The following is a 16192-nucleotide window of genomic DNA, read 5'->3' as shown; positions in this document are numbered from 1 at the left end:
ATCAAATATTTAAAAACTTCGACAATGTTACTGGAGAAGTACAGTAAATATAGTGTCAAACCCTGAAAATGTGCGTTAAAAACATTCATGGTTTAATGTCATAAATAGAGATAATGTATACCTGGTTCATAAAATTTACTATTCCTACACAAAATTTTTGTTACATTTTCAATAAGGTTATGTCTTGGTATGATAACCATAATGTAGGACATGAAGTGATGGAATTGTCTTTTCATTTTTTTTTCATCAAAATCTATTTCACGAAGTGAGTAACTTGGTAAAAAACATAACATGTGGTATAGGGCAAAATAGGATAAGATCCTTTGAATGCCCTTAATATTAATTAGTAATGCCATAAATCTATTGATTAAATATTACAATAACGATACACGTGGTAAAGATAGTATTTCAACTTAAATGTACTCATGTGGTGTACAAACATATATCTTTAACCGTGACATGCAAAGCGCACACACAACCACACACACACACACACACACACACACACGCGCGCGCGCGCGTATAGAAGATAACCATAATAATATAATAATGCATTATATATACATACAAGATTGAAAGCCATGTCAACAGCAGAGCAAGGACATGTTATTGTATTAAGTAATTGATCAATCAATATTGTGTATTGTAATGATTGTTGTGTTTCATTTATTTATTTCTTGCTGCGAAAAAAAATTCAAGTCCATGATACAAAACACGAAACCCGCTGCATGTTGAAAATGACGGGCACAAGTATTATATCAGACAAGAACATTTTTAAATTAAAAAGCAGTCAAGTTAAATAAGTCCGTGTGTTAAAAGTTGTTGGGGTTTTACAAAAGCTTTTGTCATCAATTCTTTTTAGTTTTGATTCAGATGTAAATTTTTCATTAACCCAATCAAAGTGTTCCCAAAAATGATATTGGAAAAAGAAAATATGACTGTAAAATATGATATTGGGTTTAACTTGTGTGGACACATGGACATTATGTATTTCTATTTAATTGATCCTACGTGAAATTTCAATGAAAACATTCACCTCCGATTGCACCCATCTACTAGTCGTATTCACATAGTGAAGAGGTTTTAATTTGTCGATGGATAGATTGTCTAACTACCATACCAAAACGTCTTGATTTCGAATTCATTTTCTAATCTCTATACCGGAGGTTTCTACAATATCAACATTGCCTACGGGGATTGTATGACGTCATCTCATTTATTTTACCAGACCTAGACAAGAACGCTACCTACTTTAATTGCATTATATAAAATTCTCCGTCGTCTTATTTAAAAAAATAAAGCAAATGGCATTTAAGACGGAAATTACAAACTACAAGACCCGCTTTAGAAAAATGACCCAAGAAAAAACAAAAAAACAACACAGCCATACATGGTAATTCTTCAATCCCAGTACAGTAAATCACTTGAAAAACTACATAATTCTTTAAATTGGTTGTTTGAGACGACAAGGGTGACAGCAAACAGACACTTTGTTGCTAAATTCACCAATTAACCATGTGTCGATTTCATATGGTGATCCCTTTCGTTGATAATTGGTAAGGCGTTTAACTATTAAACAAAACTTAGTGTTTTGCGAAGTGTTTTGCTCTCGACCATGTGTCGTATTCACACAACGATTCTTTATTGATCAAATTGTAAGGCGCCTATCTATCGCACGAAAATGTCTCAAGTTCAAATCCGAATAGAGATGCGAGATCTATTATGAGTAATTTTGAACCTATGATTATTATTATTCTAAAATATATCAACATTGTTTAAAGTGAGTGTTATTAACTTATTGTGAAATTCAATACAACAACCGTGTCGGTTTCATGAAAGTTTAACAGCCTGTTGAAATAAATATGTAAGGAACAAATGGATCTTTAATCAATACAACGCAATAAGTCTTTTTTTTTATACTATTGATTATGTTTCATCTTTTTTCGCTGAGTAAGCTTTCTGCGCGATTATGGGCTTTCAGAGAAGACAGGAATCGTAAGAAAACGACGAATTGTGTTGATCACGACCATGAGTCGTGGTCGTGATCACATACCGATTCTTTATTGATCAAATTGTAAGGCGTCTATCTATCGCACGAAAATGTCTCAAGTTCAAATCCGAATAGAGATGCGAGATCTATTATGAGTAATTTTGAACCTATGATTATTATTATTCTAAAATATATCAACATTATTTAAAGTGAGTGTTATTAACTTATGTGACGTTGCATCTTCGTATCTATTCACAGACATTACATTAGGACAATGACATTAAAACATGGACTTTTTGTTATCTATTTTTTAAATCTTATCAATATAGCTATCGCACATCTAAGACGGCAATAATTACAAAGTGTGTAAAACACACAACAATAATACAATCAACACAAGGATTAGATATATCTTATACTATAACACAATTACACTATAATAAAATAATCATAATACATATTTTTCTCCTGCGCATGTATGTTAAGAAATAATTACAAAGTGTGTAAAAAAAAACAATAATACAATTTTAAAAATAACTACAAAGTGTGTAAAACACACGACAATAATAAAATTAACACAGGTTTTACATATATATCTAATACTATAACAAACTTACACACTACTATAATAAAATGATAATACACATTTTACAATTTAATAACGGTTTCTCCTACACATGTATATTAACGAAATTAATAATTACAAAGTGTGTAAAACACACAATAATACAATTAAAAATAACTGCAAAGTGTGTACAACACACAACAATAATACAATTGACACACCTATTACACATGTGTAATACTATAACACACTTACACACTATTGTTATAAACTGCTGATCATGCAATTTTTACCTTAACAATTTAACAACGGTTTCTCATGCTTTTTATATTACTACTTGTGTCCACATTGACATCGGCAGTCTGAAGAAAGTCCCCATTTTTGTAAGGTTGTTTTGGTCTTCCCCACTTTAGACCTTGCCCTGTTCAGTGTCAACCAATCTTTCCTGGGGAGATTTACTCCGCTTGGCAGTTCTTCTTTGGGTTCCTGAATGGCATCATTTGGGCAGCAGTCCCATTCTTTCCATGAATGCACTCTGTATATGGCTGCATGGTCTGGGTGGATGCCTTCAATTGTCAGGAAGCTTTTCCTAGATTTCAGTCTCCTTGGCACGATGTTATGCTCATAAAGAGGATGTATGGTGTCACTTTCTTGTTTGTATTTCTGGACTTTGATCTGTGCGTCTCTGCGGATGTGTGGTGGTGCTATCCCCGCTAGTCTATAGATGGCTGGTATGTGGGTAGGTCTCAGTGTCCCAGTAATAATGCGACAAGCATTGTTTAGTTCAGGGTCTATCTTATTGGCGTGGCTTGACCTAGCCCAGACTGGTGAGCAATGCTCGGCCGAGGAGTAACAAAGTGCCAGGGCCGTTGTCCTTAGGGTTTTCGGGTCTGTTCCCCATCTTGTGTTTGCAAGTTTCCCAAGCAGGCTGTTCCTGGTGGCCACCTTCCTCTTAATCTTCTTTGCATGCTGAGCGAACGATAGTGTGCGGTCCAAGGTAACTCCAAGGTAGACAGGGAAGTCGTTGTTTTCAAGTGCTGCACCATTCCATGTTACAATTAATTTCCTGTTTGCTTGGTGGTTATTCAGGTGGAATGCGCAAACCTGTGTTTTGCTCGGGTTGGCATTTAATGCGTTTTCTTCATTGTAGGTCGTGAGCGTGTTCAGGGCAGCTGACAATTTGTCTTCAATTTCTTTGAAATTTCTTGATTGTGTGGCAAGGCACAGTTTATCGGCGTATATGAACCTCCTAACATTTTCAAATTTTGGTTGGTCATTTGTATATATATTAAATAATGTTGGAGCTAGTACAGATACTTGAGGTAGTCCATTTATTTGAGATCGCCATCTACTTTTCTTTCCATTCATTTCTACAAAGAATCGTCTGTTAGCGAGGAGGGACTCGATCATTTTCACAACTCTGTTGTTTTTGGTGACTTTAGCAAGCTTGAGTAGGAGATTCCTGTGGTTTATTGTGTCGTACGCCGCAGTTAGATCTACAAACACTGCCCCAGTAACCTGTTTCTGTTCGAACCCATCTTCTATGTATTGGGTAAGGTTAAGAAGCTGGTCGCAACAGGATCTTCCTGGTCGGAATCCTGCTTGGTCAGGTGATAATTTATCCTCCACATCCGGGGTGATGCGAGCCAGTATCATGCGTTCATACACCTTGTATAGAATACATAGAAGGGATATGGGACGTAGCTCTTTCTGTTGTTTGGATCCTTTCCTGGTTTCAACAGGGCAACCACTCTTGCTTGTCTCCATAATTTTGGGATGGTGCAGGATTCTGCGCATTTATTGAAGAGAGCCAGTATCCACAGTCTAGTTTCTGTCCCAAAATGTTGGATTATTTCTGTGGCTATGTCATCAAGCCCAGCTGTTTTTCCTGCTTCTAGTTGTTTAATCGCAGACTCAAGCTCTCCAATCGCGAAAATCCTATCAGAAAATGGGATGGAAATTTTGAAAGTCGAAAGCAGACATTTTAATATCATCTCTGTCTACAAGCCACCACCAACACCATTTGTATGGCCACTCTTTGACTTCTCAAACCAGAAACCCGTTATTGTGATAGGTGATTTCAACAGCCACAACACCAGATGGGAGTATAGCCAAACAAACAGCGATGGAGATGCAGTTGAGAACTGGGCCCTCAAACATAATTTGTCACGATTACACAATGCCAAAGACATACCATCCTTCGCCAGTGCAAGATGGAAGAGAGGGTACAACCCTGACTTAATATTCATATCATCGAAACACTTCCAAAACTTTGAAAAATCAGTCGTTGACCCAATCCCTAGGTCTCAACACAGACCAATTATTGTTACCACAAGACCTGTGATCAAGCCAATTAAGACAAAGCTGAAACGAAGATTTAATTTCAGGAAGGCAAATTGGGGGTATTTCTCAGTTGAACTCGACTCCATGATCTCCAATGTCAAACCGGACCCAAAGAACTACGACGAATTCAAAAATATTGTATGGTCAGTGGCAAAGAAACACATACCACGTGGGTGTAGGAAGGAATATATACCTTGCCTGACAATGGAAAGCAAAGACTTGTACGAAAAGTACATAGCTGCCTATAATGAAGACCCCTTTCACGATGACACCATCGAATTAGGAGAAGCCCTCATGTCAGCAATCGCAGCGGAAAAATCAGAGAGATGGAAGAATATGATTTGCAACACAGACATGACTCACAACAGCAAGAAGGGATGGGTAACCGTGAAAAAACTTAACTCTGAAAAAATGCCACACACAAGAGTTGCCGCAGTAACACCAAATGAATTGGCAAGCCAGCTCGTGCAAAATGGAAAACCGACCCACAAAAAACGTGAATGTAAAAAAGCAATAAAACAAGAGGCGAACACCATCGCAAGAGATAGTGAAGACCAGATGGATCCATTCGCGATTGGAGAGCTTGAGTCTGCGATTAAACAACTATTGGCCAGACAAAATCAGTAATGATGATGTATATGACAGGTGCAGAGTACAACCAGTCAGTTCGCGAATAAAGAAACAAAGATGGAAACTGCTCGGACACGTGCTCCGACGAGATGAAAATATTCCAGCACCAACCTCGACGGATGATTACTTCAAGCAAGGAGCCAAATACAGAAGGCGTGCACCAACTTCACTTTCAACAACATTGAATCAAGGTTTCTAAAAATAACAAATATTATTTAGAAACAACAACCGAAGAACTGATTTCAACAACACAAGGAAACATCCAATTACCTCAACACCTTAACACACATGATGACATTCTGAAGCTAAGAACACTTGCACTAGACAGAGTAGCTTTATGGAGGCAGACTACTAACTGGATAATAGAAATAGACTGACAAACTCGAAGTGACGCACACACACACACACACACACACACACACACACACACACACACACACACACGTGATGCCATTTAAAAGCTAAGGACACTTGCACTGGACAGAGATTTATGGAAACTAACTGGATATTCGAAACAGACTGACACATTCGAAGTAACACACACATTCACGACAAGCGTCCATAGAGACAGCGCAGCCATATTAATTCCTTCTTTAAAACATTATATATAAATATAGCGTTAATGCTTGCTTTTTCTGTTTTTTAAATGTGACTTTAGGTTCAAATTTCAATTGCACAAGAAGTCAAATGAATGCACTTGTTATATGTTTTAGCGATTGAGCTACGGGTTCCACATATCCATTTCTTTAAAAGAAAAATAAATAACATTATACATGTCGTAATTGTACAATAACAGTCGTAACATTTGAAAATATTATAAGAGGTGTTCCATCGACACTAAGAAAATGATTTTATCCATAATTCTAATTGTTTGGGAAAAATGAAAGGTAAAAACTTCCAATGGTCTGAAAAGAACAGACAGGACGTCGACGTAGGAACTTACCGTTGTGGCCTGATTCGGTGTCCGAGGAAGACTTGTCTGTTGCAGCGGGGCTTAGAACGGAAGCTGAGGAAATATATTGATGATGCCAAAAGATGGTGAAAATGGTGAGGATGGTGGATGTGGTGATGATGATAATTGCGATATATCTGAGGATGACGATCGTGATAATAATGATATGAATGTTGTGATGGTGGTGGTGATAATGATAGCGTTGATTTTGATAATAATGAAGAGGACTAGCATAACAAGCCATAATATATGATAAGAAAAAAAAAAACTGCAGTCAATTCTCACCTGGCACAGTGTCCAAAACCGTCATCTCGGACCTCAAACTCTCTTCCCCTTCTCTCTCCCCAGACCCTATCCCTTTTTGCTGGGACTGACTGATAAGGGGGATGGTGGGGTGGGGACGAATCGGGATGAAGGGAGAGGAGGTTGGATTGGGGGTGGTTGGAACCTTGGTTTTAGTTCTGGATGTGATGTAATCTATTCGGTAAAAAGATTAAAGGTAGCATTTAATTAGAAAGTTTTGTTAGTATTTTCATGCTGGTACATGTAACTGTTACCACGAATAATGTGCTAAACGTTTATCATTATCGAAGAGAAATTATGGATCAAGGGCAGTTTCCTTACAGTGATTTTGCTTCATTTAGAATCTCATTCCAATCACCAATATACATGGCAGACACACCACATTCAATTTCGCTCTGGTCTTAATTTCCTATTATCTCAAAATTTATCAAATGTCTTTTTATGAACTACTTCGTTGTCGACGTTCAAGGCGCATTTGAATTCATAAAGTACAAAGAATGGCATCTTGTAGAGTCTATCTTGAATTATCAAACAATAGTGAATGAGATTAGCGGAAGAGTAGCGTCCCTTGATTGGAAGTCACGAGCGGAAAAGTTATTAGAGAGAGAACGTCATGTTGGTTGTGCGGCATAAGACACTTCACCGAAAGCGAGGACGAGAGAGACGCATGCGCAAAACTATTTTGACCTTCTCTCTGTAAGGTGACGTCCAATCAAGGGACGCTACTCTTCCGCTAATCTCATTCCCTATACATCGCATGACACTTAATTGATGATTGAATTCATCAAGTCATATTGTCTCTTCTGAATGTGCCATTTCCATGCCTATGTCGAATAAATTGCATTGCTCGCGCATTTGATCTTGAAAATACATTATTGTTGCTGATGAACTCTCACCCCTTTGAGATCCAAAGTCTCGACAGGTGGATAGGAACACCGGGGTCTTGACAGAGGCGTTGCATTTGGAGTTAGAACCTGGGATAGAGAAAACAGTACAAGTTTGCATTTCACATAGTTCCAGTCTCCGTTTTGTTTTGTTTTTCTTTTTGTCTGTTTAAAAAAAAATGTTTTTTCACCACCACAAAACTTGCGGCAACGATGTATCTTAAAGACCGAATTAATTGATCACTTTGATCCCAAACATCCCTCTTCTCAATTTTTGTTTTGGATTATTTCAAATTTCACTTGACGTTTTATAAGTTTAAATGTTTTCCATGTTATTAATAAAATATACATAATGCATATTCTTTCTTAATTTTTCCCCGAAAGCGTTTTGTCTTGAAAAAATGTCCATGCTACTCTCATTCAAGCATGTATCTCCATGTTGCTTTACTGTAATGAAGATACCTACTGACCTAGTAATTTTTATAATCAACTCAATTCTTCAGTTTTCCACTTTCATGACATTTTTAGTTTTTAAATTCATCATATTTCATTTGTTCCAATCAAACATTTTCAGGCTTTCATTTTTGTTTTCTTTGACTAGCGAGCGTGGATATCTGCAGAACTCAAGGAATATATGGACAAATAAATATGAAGAATGTCTCAACTGCCTTGGAACAAACTCGATTCTGCCGCCCTGAAGTTTGATGGAAAATGATAAATCAGAGGGGTTCGGCAACAAAAAGGCAGATAACAGCTTATAGAGATGAACTGAGTGTATGGATAGAAACGTTAAGCAATCCGAGGCTATTATCAATAAAATTCTCTTTATTCATGCCATAGAAAAGACTGGAATAACACAGGCGTCAGCCGCAGTGCAGCGCCGCAAACTGATATAGGGTGAAGTGACTTGTTCAAGCGGGTATTCAAACTCGGTACATGTCGGGTACGAAACAAATACCGTACCGCTGGGCCACGCAAGAAAGAAGTGGAACGATTCTAAGGATTAGTTCACTTTACGTCATAGGGGAGAAAACACATAGAGCTATAGAATGAGTAATGTGTCTTGAGTATGTATAGAAATTTGTTACTCCTATATTATTTGAAAAGAAGATTCTAAACCGAAATCATTGAAACCCGAATACAGTTCGCTTTGACCAACCTATAAGCGGCCTTGAATTTCGGTTTGAGTAGCTTTTACTGTTCTTCTAAAAATATATTTGCATGAATATGATAAGGGATACCAAGTAAAATGAGCCAAGTAAAAAAAAAGACGACAAAAACAAAAGAAAATGAACTAAACAACCACAAAAACACGGATATAAAGAAAATATGCGACGATGACAACGAAAAAAGAAAAGAAAACAACATCATCATCAACGACAACTATAACAAAAACATCATTTTAAAAAATAAGCTTTTATATGGCGCAATATCCACTATATGTGCTCAAAGCGCTTTACAAAGGGTCCCTGACCAACAGCAACACGTAACATGTAGAACGAGACATCACGCCTGTTAAGCGATATTACAATTTTTTCTGACAGAGACAACGCTGTCGACGGCCAGGTACTCATTTTACACGGTGAGAGAAAGTGAGTAAATAGTCTTTTCCAAGGACTCAACTATGCGCTGAGTGAGGCTCGAACCCTGGACATTCCGTTCCGAAAGCGAGTGCAATACCACAAGACCACATAGCCGCACAAAAACATCATAATTGTAGTTAATTTTTAAACTATGATTTACGAGTAAAAACGTTCTTACTGAGTCGAGTCAGGGCATTGAAGAGAACGTCTCCAGCTCTGGGTGCTCTTTCCATGAAGTCGCTTCGATTGAGGAGCATCAGGGCTTTTCCTGAGAGTAAATAGATAAAATCAATTTAAAATAGAATGTTTGATTGTAGCAGTCTTTCAGAGACATGATCGTAGTCCTCTAAATCCATGAAATCCATAGAGATGGATATATATATATATATATATATATATATATATATTATATATATATATATATATATATATATATATATATAATGAGTGTTGGTGGGTACTTGTAGTTACGATAGTCCTCGATAATGTTGGTAAGAGCTGATATAAAAATATATAAAGTCACTCACATATTTTTTGCCGAGACAATTGTTTCTATGCCCTCCATGTCGTCAGTCGGCATATGTCAGTAGAGTGCTTTTTTCTTTCGAGGGGTCGATGTTTATTTATTTGCGTCATTACTTCCGTTGTGTTGTTGATTTGGCGGTGATTAGAGTTGTTTTGTAGTGACATGTTGTATTGTATTCTCATTGACTTTGTAACCCCAGCGACCTGTGCAGTGGACTTATCTAGGTGGAATCTCCACTCTTGTCAGTTTGATGCCACGGCTTTGATGTTGTTGAGTTCCCATGATGACGTTCAGCGGAAGTTGATGTTTCGCATTATTTTGAGGTCGCTTTTGAGTGTTATTGGAAATGAGGTGACTGAGCGTCCTTTGTGTTTGGGACCAAATTGGCGAAGTATAATGAATAGCTGTATCTGATGGTATTTCAGGATATCGTGTCAGGATGCATCCAAACAGGTTCCACTGGCTTTCAGTACAGCAGGGTGACCCCCCCCCCCCCCCTTCTAAAAAAAAATCCCCCCAAAACCCAACAAAACATTCAAAAACAAAAAAAAAACAAAAAAAAAAAAACAACAAACCAAAAAAAAAACAACGAACAAACAAACAACAAAACAAAACACCCCCCCCCCCAAACAAAAAACAAAACAAAAACAAAACAAAACAACAATAACAAACACCAAAAACAACAACAAAAAACAAAAAATCAAAACAAAACAAAACCCACAAATATGTTTATTATTCCTATATAGGTCCATCAAATTTCCTCTTTTCTGTGATTTTGCCTTCAATTCGCCAATTGTTTGAGGAATGTTTTCATACTCATTTTTCTTGAGAAACCCCTACAAATAATAATCAGGGGGATTCAAGTCTGGTGAATGAGGCCCCATTCAACGTCACACTTCCGGCTGATGAGACGGTCATCAAATTTCTCTCTTTGACTCTTTGCAAAGCTAAAGACACATAATCTGATGTGTCAAGAGTGGCCCCATAATCTTGCTCGGCGTCGCCCCAAGGATGCCTCGAGCTTGAAAAATATTGTGGGCTCTGTTTTGTTTTTTGTTGTTGTTGTTTTTTTTTTTTTGTCACCCTGTATTTGCAGAGAGATCGGTGTTTCGTTCGTTACATTTATGATCAATGCTTTGTCTGTTATTTTTGTCTCATTCCCAGTAACAGATCTAAGTTGTTTACGATGGATGGTGTCCCGTTCATCCTCGCCTGTTTTTGTAATTCCTCATGTTGCACATTATTTAATAGATGGAAGAAAATCACAGTAAGACAAAGAAAATGGGAAATTTGAGCCAGTTTTAAATTCTTTTTGACGAAGAATTCCACCGTGTATATCGTCAGTTACGAAGAAATAGTCATTACGAAGAAAACACACGCACACACATCTACACGCACACATTTATATCACCCTCGCCCTCATATACATACAGCAACTGGCAACATTGAGGTGCGGCAACTTCCTCGAAAAAGCTTAATGTTGACCCATACGGTTACCAAATTTTTCCAGGAAATCTAACGCGGGCCACATAGCTCAAGAAAGAAAGAGGCTAATGTAATCATTAGGGGAGGGCATCCGGGTCACCAAAAGGTCAACGATGCTTTAGGTTTTGAGAAGTCAGGTCATCGACGACTGAGAACTTCCCGACCTCCACTTAGTTCTCGATGCTTTTCTCGTCTCGAGAATCTTGGTCGTCGATGCTTCTCGTATTGAGTCCCGAGTCCCGAGTCTCGAGACTATACTGCGCGAGCGACGCACGCGTTACTAACAATGTGTACTATCTGCATTGTTCACCCCTCTCTCGTCGGCGATGATTCCAGCGAAGCTCGAGACTTTTTTGCGTCTCGATGCTTTTTTGAGTCTCGAGACTCAAAAAAGTCTCGAGAATCGCTCTAGTCATCGGTGCTTTCATTCAATACCTAGTCATTGGTATTGGGTATTGACGTTATATCATATTTTAAACAGCTAACAAAACACAAACGTCGTAAATAGATCAAAATGGTTATAGGTATCAATGTTTTATTATTATACAAAGTGAATTTATTTAATGTATTTTAAGTTTTAATACAAAAAAGCCACCCAAAGCTCAGTTGAAGTGCTACTTCTCGGGAATTCCCGACTTTTCCTTGGTCATCGAGTTCGGGAAGTTTTGAGTGTTGGTGGCCGATGACTTGAGGTATCATCGAGACTTCCGCTCGACACTAGTAATCATGCCATTATCTGTAATCTCCATTGACTTGGAATTCTGCCGTACTCTGAAAGAATACATATAAATATTTTGGCCAGAATACTCGTCCTCCACATATTGAACTATTAAATGACACTCATTATATCAAAAACTATTAAACCTTCAAGATCCCAGGTTTGAGAGTTTCTGACAAGATGAGGGTAATTCTAATCGATCGATAATTGGAAGATGGGTTTTATGGCCAACGTTTTTTAAAACGTGTTGTTTCTTCTTCAGAGTAATGCAGAATTCAGGGACTAGAGAACACACCGGATAGAAGGAGTGTCAAGATGGGTTTTCCCATGAAGTTTGATGATTTACACACGCACATACACACTACATGCACAATCACACAGACACAAGACAATACTCCTCCACCACATCCTATAGAGTATCAGGGGGTTTGCGATGTTTAAGGCGGCATGAATCAAAAACACATGCTCTCACCGTACTCAGGTGTAAAATGAGTACCTGGCAGTTAACAGTATTGTCTGTGTTGGAAACAAAAATATAAAATCGCTTAACATGCATCATGTCTCGTCTTTCATGTTAAGTTTGGAGCACTGTTAAAGTGCCTTGTGCACATATAGTGGATATTGCGCTATATTAATGTTCTAGTGGATTTAAAAAAGTATATGTGTGGGTGTGGGGGTGGGTGTGTGTATGGGATAAAGGCCAAGTGTGGTTTGAATTTTAAAGAGGTGTATTCAAGTAATTGTCATTTACTATGTAAAAGAGGCCAATCTGAAGCAAAATTGTATATCACCTGATCTCCGAAGTTGTCCACGTATCTTATCATAGTCTCGGTATGGAGTGGGATACACGTCAGTGCATTGATATTTATGAATACCATAAAAACGAGCAACACGACAACAACAATTAGACAGTCAAATAAAATTTCTTTCTTTGAATATCAACGGTGACAATTGTCAAATTTAATAGAATGAAGAGAAAATCCAACCTCATTGCACTACTTAACTACTCCAAAGACAATACATAAAAGTTTATCTGCAGTGTGTAACGGGTTGATGGACTGATTTATATTGGGTTTTACACGGTTAATAATTTGTGTACTTTTCTTATTGATGATTGATATCCATTTAAGCAAAACGATTATCAGTAAAATCCATATTTATTTTTATTTTCTTCACCCTGTTTTGATAACAAACCCCTCCTTTCAATGAATAAACCGATATAATAATAATAATAATAATAATAATAATAATAATAATAATAATAATAATAATAATAATAATAATAATAATAATAATAATCATAATAATAGTATTAATAATAATAATAATAATAATAATAATAATAATAATAATAATAATAATAATAATAATAATAATAATATAATAATATTAATAATACTAATGATAATAATAATAATAATGATGATAATAATAATAATAATAATAATAATAATATAATAATAATAATAATAATAATAATAATAATAATAATAATATTAATAATAATAATAATAATAATAATAATGAAGCATAACAAAAACAAAAAAAACAACAAAAACAGTTACAATCAATAGTTAATCAATGCAGATTCTTAAAAAAATATTAAATGAAAGGTTGGATCTAGTTTTAAAACTTATGCTATTCCATAACCGAGGGACACTGATACAGAAAGATTTACTGTTAAATTTGTTTGAAAATTTTCTTATGTTAAGCAATTAAGAGTCAGTAGATCTCAAAGCTCGCACTGGTTTATAGGAAGAAGTTAGGTCTAGGATGTAAGGAGGGAAAATGTCATTCATGGATTTATATGCACAACAAAGAATCTTAAAATCAATTCGAAACTTTAGTCGCAGCCAGTGGAGGGATTCTAGAATTGGTGTTATATGTTTGTTTGATTTAGTGAGGGATGTTATTTGGTTTTGATTTCTCGCAAGTAAGACCTCAATATGTTCAAAACTAGATTTGTTGGCCTGATCTAATTATTTTGATAGTGAAGAGCCTTATAGTTGTTTGATGGGAGGGGGGGGGGGGGGGGGTAACCCTATTTTTGAATCAGAAGAAAACAGTCATTTGTATAAAATAATAAGGCGGCCTGTCGTGACTTGGCTCATTGATAACTCCCATACCCCACCCCCCACCGTGTTGTCGCACATCCATCTCGTCTCGCGTGAGCAAAAAGGAATTTAAGAGACGTCTGTGTTGAAGCACAACCTTCGTGTACCTGTCATGGCTGGTAAGGAGAGATTCATGGGTGTTGACAAAAGGCCACAATATCCAATAAACAGTAAATCTAAAATTTAAACTTTTGTATAAAATTATAAATTTAGCAGATGCTGCTTTTCGTCATAAAACTTCTTGGTATCTTATTAATTCTTTATCGATCCATAATAAACCAAAATGATAGCCAGGTAGAACTGCATGACACTGACCAAGATGTATTTCAAAAATAATAACTTATGAACTCATTTATCCAACTTACTGTCAGGACATAGAATGCACTTGGTTTTAATACAAAAATGTTTGAATTAATAAATGCTTTCGAAAATGCAGTTGATAATGAACATCATGCCTTAAAGTACGTATCTAGAAGTCTATACGATGAATGCCATTCGTTATTCGCACTTTTAAAAAATGTTTATGATCAATAAGTCTGAATCTAGTGAAAAAATATTTATGCACCAAATTTACCCTTTGTTTGTATATTATGCGACGTTAATGTTGTGTACGTTCTAATATCCATGTACAAATTTGATCTTTTCCTTTGTATGAATAACTATTATATATCTATATTTGCAGAAACAAGAGGTATTTAAAAGTCTTTTGTCCCGGGTTAACGAAACGTTAGTTTTACCAAATAAAAAATAATAATTGCATTTGCTTGTACTTCGCCCTAAGGTACTCACCATTCATATCGAACCTGTCAAAAGCTATGGGAGACAAAGAAAATTCCTGGACACAAAACTCGACCCATGCCTTTACTTCAGCAGCGCTCCAGAGGATAGGGGGTCGTGCTATAACAGTCCATGGTGATTTGAGATGGTTTGGAGAAAGTAGAGAGAAAACAAGAGATTAACGTATGTTGAGATGGAAAAAAGTGATGATAAAAACGATGTCATAGAAGAGAGCTAGAAAGCTTACGAATATTATGGAATCTCCAGATTGAAACGGACAATAGCAATTGCCTGAATACATAGGGCATTGATCCTGGTCTTTGAGATCTAATTTGAGGCGCCCGCTCTTCTTTCAAGTGTCGAAACGGCAGTATTGGAGGAAATGAGAGTTGATTTTACTCATTTTATACTGCTTTGAACTGTTAATTTATTGAGCAATGTCAGAACTACAGGACATCCATCAAAAATATATGCGTGTGTCATAGATGATGATGATGATGATGATGATGATGATGATGATGATGATGATGATGATGATGATGCTGATTATGATAATGATGATGATGATGATAATAATAATAATAATAATAATAATAATAATAATAATAATAATAATAATAATAATAATAATAATAATAATAATAATAATAATAATAATAATAATAATAATGATGATTTTGCTCAGAATCTTTTACTTTGATTTTAAGATCAGAAGGAAGAGAGTTCCATACCAATAGGGTAGCGTGAATATAAGACCTTCTGCAAATCGCTTGGAACTTCTTTTTGGACCAATTAAAAAAAGGTATCAGTGGATCTAAGAGCGCGTTTAAGGTCATATACACTCATGATGCGAGCCAAGTAAGCAGGAGTAAACATAAAATTGTTATATTATACAATATCCTAAATTTTACAGAAATCCAATGCGATGTCACAAACATTGGCGTCATGTGTTCCCTCTTTCTTTCTCAGAACAATAATTCTGGTGGCTTGATTTTGTAAAATTTGTAGTTTTTGAATCGTGTAGTTAGGTAGACGATAAAGATCTGAACAAGTGTATATGAAAGGTGCCAGACAAAGCAAGAAAGAAAAATACAAGAAAAAAAAATCATCCCAAAAAATCAGTCGACCTCGACTGGGGATCGAACCACAGACGTTCCGATTACCGGTCAGACATGCTACCATTACACCATTGTAATAAACTATTTCTGGTGGATTTTTACAGACATGTACAGGCCTACATGTGATAGTTAACAGCATTCTGACAAATAATTTTTCCCAGCGGTTGCGGTTTCAGAGTGTAGAGAAGAGGGACTAATATGGAG

General features: G+C 36.3%; 1 protein-coding gene across 2 annotated transcripts in view; it reads right to left on the bottom strand.

The window, feature by feature from the left end:
- LOC144978591 (uncharacterized) overlaps window positions 1-16192 on the bottom strand; it is a 65335-nt gene that overhangs the window by 12941 nt on the left and 36202 nt on the right. For both annotated transcript variants that reach the window (XM_078924865.1, XM_078924866.1), the window contains exons 3-7: window positions 14883-14990; window positions 9429-9518; window positions 7680-7757; window positions 6766-6957; window positions 6472-6534 (exon numbers count right to left, since the gene is read on the bottom strand). In XM_078924865.1, the coding sequence (XP_078780991.1) occupies window positions 6472-6534; window positions 6766-6957; window positions 7680-7757; window positions 9429-9518; window positions 14883-14990 (531 nt within the window). The remainder of the gene's footprint in view (window positions 1-6471; window positions 6535-6765; window positions 6958-7679; window positions 7758-9428; window positions 9519-14882; window positions 14991-16192) is intronic.

Source organism: Berghia stephanieae, chromosome 8 (genome assembly GCF_034508935.2).
Source record: "Berghia stephanieae isolate SIO BIC M18660-M18661 chromosome 8, UCSD_Bste_1.3, whole genome shotgun sequence".
In the NCBI taxonomy this organism is placed as follows: Eukaryota; Metazoa; Mollusca; class Gastropoda; order Nudibranchia; family Aeolidiidae; genus Berghia; species Berghia stephanieae.
The sequence above is the reverse complement of the archived record's forward strand: the minus strand, read 5'-3'. Positions and strand labels throughout refer to the sequence as shown.